Genomic DNA, 11,589 nt, shown 5'->3' with positions numbered 1-11,589 from the left:
AAAAGAAGGGAAGGTGGAGGGGGAGTGGAGGAGTTGGGGAAAGGGGAGGATAGTGTGGGGGGAATAGAGGATGGGAGGGGTTGTTCAGGGACAGGGGAAGGGGCGCCGCGCTCAAATCTCGTCTGTTACAGGTTTGTTTTTTGATTGATCGTCGCCGGGAAACAAAAGTAAGGGAGGGTGCGTCTCTCTCTCTCTCTCTCTCTCTCTCTCTCTCTCTCTCTCTCTCTCTCTCTCTCTCTCTCTCTCTCTCTCTCTCTCTCTCTCTCTCTATCTATCTATCTATCTATCTATCTATCTATCTATATATATATATATATATATATATATATATATATATATATATATATATATATATATATATATATATATATATATATATATATATATCTATATTCATCCATCTCGTATATTAAATATCATGGTAGGGGCTGTACAGGGGATGAGAAAGAGGCGGAAGACAGGGACTACAAGGCAAACAGGCAGGCAGGGAAGCACAGTCAGGCAGCAGGCAGGCACAGGCACTAGGCAAGCAGGCACCGACAGGCCCCAGCAGCCCCCCGCGACACACTTCCCCAGCCGTGCCGCCGTCAGCGTGAAGCTAACTTTCGCCACGAGCACCGCTGAGCACCGCTGACCCCCATGACTCCGGCTGTGTAATTTGGGCCGACGACTGAGTGACTGCGGTGCCGGCCCCTGACCTCTGACCTCGGCCCTGGCCCCCTCATCCTCCTCCTCCTGAAGCCGGCCGTGCGTGTGTCTCTGCTAACTCAACACTTGCTCGACCGCTGCACCGACCTTCGCGCCGAGCAGAGTTTGAAAAGGTCATGCTAGCGCTTTGTCTCGCCGGCAACACTCGTGGAGGTCAGTTAAGGTCACAGTCCTGCAGGCGACCACTCTACTTGCTGGGGTGACCTAAGCCTTACCTTCCCCTCCCTTCTCCTCCTACCCCCGACAGCTGCAGCGGTGGGGCAGTCAAGTGGTGAGAGTCTTGGCGGGGAGTGAAGGGGCGGGGTGAGGGGGCGCCCCAGGTGAACCCCATTACTGGGAAAGTTTGTGTAAAGCGGCGCCCCCCACGACCCCGCCATGACTAACAGAATGAGGCGCACTTAAATTTCTTCCTTGATGGCTGGTGGCGCCCCTTACTTGCCCCGACACGCCCTGCGCCTCCTCCGCCCCTCACCTCGACCTTCCGCGCGGCTCCCTTTCACCTATACCCATATTTTCCTCGCACACTCGCCCTCCACACTTCTTCACCGCGTCTTGTTTCCACCTCCTTTTGACAATACAAGGACGCGTGCTCCTCCCTCGCCCCTCCGCCGCCGCCCCAACCCTTCCTCTCCTCTTCAGGCCGCACGCCCTCGCCTCACCTTCAATATCTTCCCTGCTCTCCTAAATTTCTTATTCCCCTTCCATGCAGCCATCAGCGGTGCCTCATTATCTGCCATTCTTCAGCATTAAAGGCTCGAATGTCCTCTTCCTTCCCTCACCCTCGCCGCGTCCCTCTTCCTTTCCTCTTGTCGCGCTCTTAATGCTCCGCCGCCATGAGTGCTTTCCTTTTTCTTTCCTTCCTCCCTTCTATTTTTCTCTCCTTCTTTCCTTCCTTCCCTCCTTCCCCTCTTCGTCAGTGTGGGTGGATAACAACCTTTCTCTCTTCCTCTCCCTGCAGGCTTCCACCTCTCGGGCACCGTCATGTGTACCCGCAGCTCCTTGGGTCCTCCCGCCGCGGCAGCCACCACCACCACCACCACGGCTGTCGACTCAACCACCACCTCCACCACCACCTCCACCACCACCACTACCACCACCACCAACACCACCCCATCCACCTCCACGGCCCCGTTTAAGTGCCAAGTCTCCATATCCTTTGACAGGTAAGTGCATGTGTGTGTGTGTGTGTGTGTGTGTGTGTGTGTGTGTGTGTGTATAACCCCCCCCCCACACTTCCCCTCTCCCATGTCGTCTCCTTAATTATGCAGTTCGTTTTCCTTTCACGACTCTTCATTGATTTTCGAGGGACAACTGATCCTTCCATTTGTGCGTCGTGTTTACTTTCCCTCGCCGCGAAACGCCCTCACGACCTCGATCCTTTTATTTATGTTCTCTGGGCGCTACTTAATCTCCTCTTCCCTCCCTTCCCGATCCTTCTCCTTCCTCGCCTTTTATATACCACCTCTCTCGTTCCGTGCCGTTCGTCGCTTCTCGCTTCTTTCCCTCTGTGCTTCTTCCTTTCCGTTCTTTCGTTCAACTTTCTACTTATTTTCTTTCATCAACACCTTTTATATCTTACTTTACCTTACCTTACCTTACAGTCCCTTCTTTCTTTCCCTGTGCCTCTTCCTTTCCGTTCTTTCGTTCAACTTTCTACTTATTTTCTTTCATCAACACCTTTTATGTCTTAATTTACCTTACCTTACCTTATAGTCCCTTCTTTCTTTCCCTCTGCGTTCCTCACTTTCCGTTCTTTCGTTCTGCTTTCTATTGTTGTTTTCTTTCATCATTACCCTATATACCTTACCTTACCTTACCGTCGCTTCTTTCTTTCCCTTTGCGTTTCTCACTTTCCGTTCTTTCGTTCTACTTTCTATTCATCATCACTTTACCTTACCTACCTTACCTTACCTTCCTCAGCATTGTTCTAGTTGTTGTTATTCCCCATTTCGTTCTACTTTCTACTGTTTTTCTTTCTTTCATCATCACTTTACCTTACCTACCTTACCTTACCTTCCTCAGCCTTGTTCTAGTTGTTGTTATTCTTCTATTCAACTTCGTCTTCTTCTCCTCCTCTTCAAAATTATCATCATCATCTTCTTCATGCTATTTCGTCTCCCTCCCTGCCCTCCTTCTCTCGTCACTCTCATAACCATTTTTCATCTTTGGCTTTACTGTCTCTCATCTCCTGTCCACTGCATCTGCTTTCATCCCCAGTCTCCTGCATGCTTTTTCCTCCTACTTTTGTCTTTCCCAGCCTTCTTATCCTTGCTCCTCAACTATTCTTCCTGTCTTCCCTCATATATCTCCGCTGTTCTTTCGTCTTCCGTCTCTTTTCTCTCTCCTCTCCAAGTCTCCTCCTCCTCCTCCTCTCAGGGCACTAGACACGTCCTTCCTACTAAATATTTCGTGAGGAGGACCAAGCAGGAAAGACAGGCGGCCTTATTCTGAGTGCTACTACTACTACTACTACTACTACTACTACTACTACTACTACTACTACTACTACTACTACTACTACTACTACTACTACTACTACTACTACTACTACTACTACTACTACTACTACTACTACTACTACTACTACTACTACTACTACTACTACTACTACTACTACTACTACTACTTCCACTACTACTACTACTTCTACTACTACTCTCTCTCTCTCATCCTGTCTTGTCTTCCTCATCATCAGCATTTGGAGGTTTCTCACCCCTTTGTCTCGCTTTTCTCGCTTCCTGCCACCTGTCCCGTCCCCCTCTCCTCCTCCTCCCTCCCCCCTCCCCTCCCCTCCCCCTCTCCTCCCCCCCCCTTGCTCCTCTCACGCTATGTTGCCGTGTATCGTCTCATCGTGTGTTGTTTTACGTAATCACTTCATCTCGTGTTCCTCCTCCTCCTCCTCCTCCTCCTCCTTCTCCTCCTTCGGTATTCACGCTGTTCTGGAAAATGTTATGTTATGTTGGCGTCTTCTGTTGATGGGTTTTTTTTTGTTTTTTTTGTCGTTTGTCTTGTCTTGATGTTTGTTGTGTCGGTGTTGTTTGTTAGTCTTGTTGTTGCTGTTGTTATTATTATTATTATTGTGTTGGTTGTTCTTCTCTTCAACTTCTTTCTCCTTTTCTTTTTTTTCTTTTTCTTTGTTCTTCTTTTTCTTCTCGTCAATTTCTTCGTTTTATTCTTCTCCTCCTCTTCAAATTCTTCTTTCTCGTTTTCTTCCTATTATTATACTTCATTATTTTCTTCTACTCCTACTTTTCAACTTCTTCTATTATTATTATTATTATTATTATTATTATTATTATTATTATTATCGTTATTATTATTATTATTCCTTCTCTTCAACTTCTTCTTTTTCTTTTCTAGTAGTAGTAGTGGTAGTACTGATAGTAGCATTAGTAGTAGTAGTAGTAGCGGTGAGTAGCGGGCTTTTTTTTATCTCTGCACTCTTTTTGTTGCCCTTGCGCCGTCTCCTTTGCTGTAATAAAAAGTAGTAATAGTAGTAGTAGTAGTAGTAGTAGTAGTAGTAGTAGTAGTAGTAGTAGTAACAAGTAGCAATGACATTTTTTTTTGTGGTTGCAGACATTTTTGATCAGCGTCGTTTTTGTTATAGCTGTAATTGTTGTTGCCGAGCTTACTGTTATTGTTCTGTTGATGATGTTGATGTTGATGTTGTTGTTGCACCTCACATCTGGCGCTGAAGGGTTGACAGCCGCCTCAGGATCCCTAATCGCCCCTGTCTGAGAGCCCCCCGCCCCCCTCAGGCAGCCCCGCCGTCCCCTGGGGCTCTCTCTATCTCCCCTCGAATCCCCTCTCCATATCCTCCTTCCCCTCCTTTCCCCCTCCATCCTCCTCCTCCTCCTCCTCCTCCTCCTCCTCCAGTGCCTTCCTCACCCCCTCCACCGCCTCCCTAACCCCCTCCACCGCCTCCTTCTCCTGCGCCCGCTGCCAAAACCATTCCCTCGCCCCACTTTCACTCACTCCACTCCGAGCTTTCCATATAAGTTGTTCGTATCGTTAGTAATTGTAGTAGTAGTAGTAGTAGTAGTAGTATAATCTGGGCAATTATCACAACACACGCAGTAGTCTAGCTTCCCTGCATGGGCCCCGCTAATGACCTCCAGTGCGGCGATTTAACTCCTTCACCTTCTTCGTTTACCTGAGAAACACACACGTGAGACTCCCTCCCTCGCCTTCCCTCTCTCCTTCCCTCCCCTTCCACTCCTCGCTCCTACTGTAATGCAAGGAAGGAGGGAAGGGAAGCAAAAAGGGAAAGATATACAGAAGGGAAGCACACACACCATTTTGTACGCATCACCCCCACACCCACGCTCTTCAGTGCATTTCAACCCCCATATCCAACCCCCTATAACCTCACCCGCCCCCCACGCTCTTCAATGCCCCACCACCCCACCCCCAACCCCTAACAATCTCACCCCTCCACGCTTCTTCAGTTCCTCACCACCACCACCCCCAACCCCTAACAACCTCACCACCCCATGCTTCTTCAATGCCTCACCACCCCCACCCCAACCCCATACAACCTCACCCGCCCCCCACGCTCTTCAATGCTTCACAACCCCCACCCCCAATCCCTAACAACCTCACCCCCCCATGCTTCTTTAATGCCTCACCACCCCCACCCCAACCCCATACAACCTCACCCGCCCCCCACGCTCTTCAATGCTTCACAACCCCCCCCCCCAACTCCATACAACCTCACCCCCCCCCCGGTTCTTCAGTGCCTCACCCCCCCACCCCCACCCACAACCCCTATCAGCCTCCCCTTACCCCCTCTGCCGTTCTTGGTGTATACTCGTAATGAACGGGATGTGTCGTGTGCTTATGTATAGAACGCGTCGAGACCCTTAATGTGGTAATACGGTGGTGTGGTAGAGAGGAGGATTGAATGCGTTGGGGCTGTGGTGGAAGTGATGTGGTGGTGATGGTGGTGCTTGTGGTGGAGGGTGGTGGTGAAGGTGGATTGTTTGTTGGGGGGAGGAAACTTGGACTGATGGTAAATCTCTCTCTCTCTCTCTCTCTCTCTCTCTCTCTCTCTCTCTCTCTCTCTCTCTCTCTCTCTCTCTCTCTCTCTCTCTCTCTCTCTCTCTTCACACACACACACACACACACACACTCCATCAAATATTTTTCCCTAGTTTAAACACCTTTATTGGTTTCATATATACAGAAAACTCCCGTCCGAGCGAGCGAACGAGAGAGAGAGAGAGAGAGAGAGAGAGAGAGAGAGAGAGAGAGAGAGAGAGAGAGAGAGGCAATTATGGTGTAAATGCCACGTGTTGATGATTTAAATGTTAATGAAGATAGCAGGTTAGCGTGACCTTACGAACACGCTGACAAGAGTGAGAGTAGAGGCACCTGGGGGGGAGAGGGAGTAAGGGGAAGGGAGAGGCAGGAGGTGAAGGCGGCGGGAAGAAGAGGTGGAGTAGGAGTGGGAGGAAGAAGGGGGTGAGAGTGTGGCGAGGGGAGAGGAGAGGAGACTGGAAAGAGGAGGAGGAGGAGGAGGAGGAGGAGGAGATAGTGAGGCGAGGGAGAGGAGAGGAGACTGGAAAGAGGAGGAGGAGGAGGAGAGGGGCTGGTCTCTGTAGGAGGAGGAAGAGGAGGGGGGGAGGGGGTGACAGTGTGGCGTGGCGAGGGGAGGAGGAGGAGAAGGGGAGGGAGGGGGAGGCGGCGAGGGAGAGGAGGGAGAGGGGAGGGGGGGGGTGAATGCAGTGACGTCATCGGGCCCTCGTGTGACCAGCAAGACGGAAGTGCATAAGCTGATCTTCCGGCCCCGAGGATTGCGGGTCACAGGGCAGGATCGAGGTCACGGCTGTTACTGTTATTGTTATTATTATTATTATTATTATTATTATTATTATTATTATTATTATTATCGTTAGGAATGTTTTTTGGGGGGGTGATATTCATAGTTATTATATTTTTGTTCTTATATATATTTAGTTTTAGATTTTGTTGTCGTTGTTGTTGTTGTTGTTTTTCCTGCTGAGACGATCGTTTAAGCGGATGAAGAACGTGTTCTTAGGTCTTTTGTATAGCGTGTGTGTGTCAAGGTTTTGTTTATGTTGGGTAACTGCCGGAAGAGAGAGAGAGAAAGGTACTACGGCCGAGGTGGAGAACACACACACACACACACACACACACACACACACACACACACACACACACACACACACATGGCCCCCCCCTGCACCCCCCCTCCCACCCACCACACTCTTACCACTGACCGAGTCTTTCATTCATTAAAGTTGACAGCCCGTCATGAATTCTGCAGAGGGGAGAGAGCCTCTGCTTTCGTGTTGTGCATCCACCTTTCCCCTCTCTCTCTCTCTCTCTCCCTCGCCCTGCCTTGCCTCTCTCCCTGGCCGCCCACAGAGTGATGGCCGCTCTCCCGCGCTCCGCTGCCCGCTCTCTCCCCGGCTTAAAGCTGACCCACCATTCCAGTAGGACGAATTGATCGGCTTTGGATTCCGACCTTCCTGGAATGAATTTTGGCTGATAATCGCTCGATTTTTCGGCTGTTTTTCGTGTCTTGAGGGCAGGACAGGCCTTGACGAGGGTCCTGCGTCACGCTGGGCCCTGTGCAGGCTGTAGGACGGCGCCAGGACCGTTGTGAGGGCGTGTTGGCGGCGGGCGCGCCTCGGATCATCGCTCTTTAAGCCCTGGAAGGCGCCATCCCCTTCAATTCTGTTCCCACCAGCAAAGCGCAAAAACAAACGATTACGAGGGTTGGGGAAAGGGGCGCCGCGACATCTCCAGACATCGACCGTGTTGCCGGCGGTGCCAAGGGTGGAAATGGCTTGTTTTGGTGCGGATCGATGTTACCCCTGTGGCTGCACAAAGATTGCCTCTGCACATGAGGGAAAAAGGGGCATAAGTGACATCAGATGGCCGAGGGGAGGCTGCGGTTCGTGACATCTGTTGCGTCGATTAATTTTAGTTTAATAATTTGATAATCCTGAAATAGTCGCCTCGGCCGCTGGCACCACGGCGGCGTCCAGCGGCGGCGACGACCCCGAAGCCGCGACAGCCAAGGAGACTTATCAGATGGGCAGAGGAGACGCGCCTCGCTCCCTCGCCCCTGTATGCAAGGACCCTCGCCGCCGCACACATTTGGTTAGGGGCCAGAGGTTGTTAGAGCCTCACGATTATCAGGGAAAATGCTTCGTTTGGCGGGGAGCGAGGAGGGCGCCGTCACTGCTGCTGGGGCTGGAATGGCCGGAGGGAACGAGGGGCGGCGGGTAGTGAAGGAGAGTCGCTCTGTCCTGCGTCCTACTAGATCATGTTGAGTGGCGGAGGGAAGGAGGGAAGGAAGGTCTCTGCTGCGTAGGACTGATTATGTTGAATTTCGTAGGACTGTCATCGTCTGTTTGTCTGTCTGCCTCTTATTGCAATGTAGCTTTAGTCTCCTCCACCACACACACACACACACACACACACACACACACACACACACACACACACACACACACGGCCCGGTAGACTCAACACACCCTACCTAAGCCCAACTTTAATATCGAAACTCACTTAATCATGAAAGTAAATAAAATGAACGTGACCTCACTCAATGAACGAAAATTAAAGAATATGAATAAAAGTAATAAAATAAAAATGCGCTATTTGCTTGTTTACTAAAGGATCGGTCACCCCCTCCCCTTCCTGTGTGTGTGTGTGTGTGTGTGTGTGTGTGTGTGTGTGTGTGTGTGTGTGTGTGTGTGTGTGTACGCCTTTATTCTAGATCGTGTTGGTCGGCTTGCTGTTGTAGTTTGAAGGTCATGGATGGCAGGGAACATCAAGAAATTATTATTATTATTATTATTATTATTATTATTATTATTATTATTATTATTATTATTACTACTACTACTACTACTACTACTACTACTACTACTACTACTACTACTACTACTACTACTACTACTACTGCTATTACTACTACTACTACCACTACTACCACTACTACTACTACTACTACTACTATTAGGAGATCCAGTCGTAAACCCAACATAATAAAAAAAGCTGTAATCTAATTCGAGTCCTTTGGTGAAACAACGCAACCAGGAAAATACAGAACGAAAGAATGAAAGAAAGACAAGGGAAAGAATTCACGTTTATTTTTTTTTTTTTTTTTTTTTTACGTTAATTAGGTTATTCTGACCAAGAAGGGGAAGCGCAAGGAAAAAGTTACATGTACTTAAAAGCATCATGGAGATAAAAGTTTGTACTAAGTTAATAATGTTTACAAATTCTCTCTCTCTCTCTCTCTCTCTCTCTCTCTCTCTCTCTCTCTCTCTCTCTCTCTCTCTCTCTCCTGTACATCAAGAAATATTAAATCATTCCTGAGGTCTTCTGTAGCGGGGAAGGTCATTTATTAATAACCCTTGCGTGTGTGTGTGTGTGTGTGAGAGAGAGAGAGAGAGAGAGAGAGAGAGAGAGGGGGCAGTAACAAGCTGTGCATGTCATGTGTGGATGCTGAGTGGATGAGGGCAGGCAGTGAGCGTGTTCCCCCTCACCGGTGGAGTGGGCGGGTCGGGAGGCTGCGGGGCGGGGCTGGGCGTGGGGGCGGGGCTGCAGGGGTGGGGGGGTGGGGGGGGCTGTACTGACGGTCGTTCTCCTGTTGCCGGGGTTCTTCCTGCTACAAGAGGGCATCGGGGTCACTAGGAGGAAGGAGTCAAGGCGGTGGTGACGGTGGTGGTGATGGTGGAGGTAGTGGAGATGGTCGTGATGATGGTAATGGTGGTGGTGATACAGGTGATGGTGGTGGTAGTGATGGTGGTGATGGTAGTGATTGTCGTTGTGATGGTGGTGGTGATTATGGTAGGGAGAGGATGGTCTTGGAGGTCGTGGTGGTGATGGTGGTAGTGATGGTCATGGTGGGGATGGTAGGCTATACGTAGGTGCTGGGGATGGTGATGGTCATAGAGGTCGCGGTGGTGGTGATGGTGATAGTAGTGGTGATGGTCATGATGATAGTGATGATTTATTCGCCAAAGTATATACCAGAAACAACAAAGGACAAACGAGCACAGTCAATACGTCTTGGACAGCGATGCTTGAAAAAAATAATAAGGATAATGATGATAAGAGATATATAAGTAGCAATGATGAGACTGACCATGGTGGGGGTGTGGGAGAGAGGGGGGGGGGAGGGGGCGGTGGTGGTAGTGGGCAAAGTCTTTCGGCTGTAGGTGAAGGGCATTTAGTCCTTATCTTATTCATTCTCTCTCTCTCTCTCTCTCTCTCTCTCTCTCTCTCTCTCTCTCTCTTAAAGCCGCTCTTTTTAATTCTTTTCTTCTTTTCTTGTCTTTTCTCCTTTCTCTTTTTTTAGTTCTATTTTTGTTACTCTAAGTTTCGAGGATCACCGAGAAGGAGGTGGTTGGCAAGTTTATTTTATTCTTTCTTTCTTTCTAATCTTTTTTGTTTTTGTTTTATTTGCTTTGTTTTTCTTTTTCTTTTTCTTTTTCTCTTTGCCTTTTTAAACTTCTTCTTTCTTCTCTTTTCGTTCGTTCCTCTTTTCGTTTCTCTCGCGTCCTCTCATTCCTTTTCATTCCGTTTTCTCTTTTACCTTCGTCTTTTTTTTTGCGGTTCGGCCTCGCACGTGAAAATGTGTGAATGGAGAGAGAGAGAGAGAGAGAGAGAGAGAGAGAGAGAGAGAGAGAGAGAGAGAGAGAGGGGGGGAGGTTATGGGGAACGAAGGTCGCCGGTGGATCAGCTTCAGTTGTTTGACTCGAGTGTTGCGTCACAGCTCCCCGCATCTGGGCGACTCCCAAGCAGGTGTTCATCTCCAGAGCCACGGTTGGGGGAGGGGGGGGGGCGAGAGGTGGTAGAGAGGATGGAAAGGGAAGGATAAAGATGAGGGGAATGGAAATGGAAGGAGAAGTAGAGGATGTGAATGGAGGGAGGGGTAAATATGTGGAGTAAGAGAAGGGAAGAAGTAGAGGATGGGAAGGGAGGGAAGGATAAAGATGTGGAGTAAGGGAAAGGAAGGAAAAGTAGAGGATGGGAAGGGAGGGAAGGATAAGAATGTGGAGTAAGAGAAGGGAAGGAGAAAAATAGGATGGGAAGGAAGGGAAGGATAAGGATGTGCAGTAAGGGAAGGGAAGGATGGGAAGGAGTAGAGGATGGGAAGGAAATGAAGGGAAGGAGGAGTAGAGGATGGGAAGGAAAGGAAGGGAAGGAGGAGTAGAGGATGAAGAAAAGGAAGGAAGAGGATGTGGAGAAGGGGATGGGAAAGGAGGGAAGGAGGAGGGGAGGATGGGAAGGGAAGGAATGATAAGGATGTGGAGTAAGGGATGGGAAGGGAAGGGAAGGAGAAATAGAGGATGGGAAGGGAAGGAAGGAGGAGGATGTGGAGAAGGGAATGGGAAGGGAGGGAAGGAGGAGGGGAGGATGGGAAGGGAAGGGAAGGAGAAATAGAGGATGGGAAGGGAAGGAAGGAGGAGGATGTGGAGAAGGGAATGGGAAGGGAGGGAAGGAGGAGGGGAGGATGGGAAGGGAAGGAATGATAAGGATGTGGAGTAAGGGAAGGGAAGGAGAAATAGAGGATGGGAAGGGAAGGAAGGAGGAGGATGTGGAAAAGGGGATGGGAAGGAAGGGAAACATGGAAACATGGAAATGCAGGCAACAGAAAGCTTATTGGCTCATTACGAGGTTGCACGCTGTGGTGAATTAATCTGCTCGACAGCTACTTAGGGCCTGTGGAGCAGATGAAAGCACCTCGATATTCAGTTTACTCCTGACGCAACGAAATGACGGTCGATTCGATATATGAAGGAGTTGATGGTGTTCGCATTTACTACTTCTGAGGGAAGATTGTTCCAGTGGCAGATGACTCGGTTTGAAAAGAAACTCCTTCCAATGTCTGTG

At 49.3% G+C, this 11,589-nt stretch overlaps 1 protein-coding gene across 1 annotated transcript in view; it reads left to right on the top strand.

Moving 5' to 3' along the window:
• The first annotated feature begins 507 nt into the window (after nt 1-507).
• Nucleotides 508-11,589, top strand: part of LOC127010453 (zinc finger SWIM domain-containing protein 5-like) — a 32,068-nt gene continuing 20,986 nt past the window's right edge. Inside the window, exon 1 of the mRNA XM_050884647.1 lies at nt 508-1,871. Coding sequence (XP_050740604.1) covers nt 1,690-1,871 — 182 coding nt within the window. The 5' untranslated portion in view covers nt 508-1,689. The remainder of the gene's footprint in view (nt 1,872-11,589) is intronic.

The sequence above is a fragment of the Eriocheir sinensis genome, chromosome 43 (genome assembly GCF_024679095.1).
Source record: "Eriocheir sinensis breed Jianghai 21 chromosome 43, ASM2467909v1, whole genome shotgun sequence".
NCBI lineage: Eukaryota > Metazoa > Arthropoda > Malacostraca > Decapoda > Varunidae > Eriocheir > Eriocheir sinensis.
Note: the sequence above shows the minus strand (reverse complement) of the source record. Positions and strands in the feature narration are given on the sequence as shown.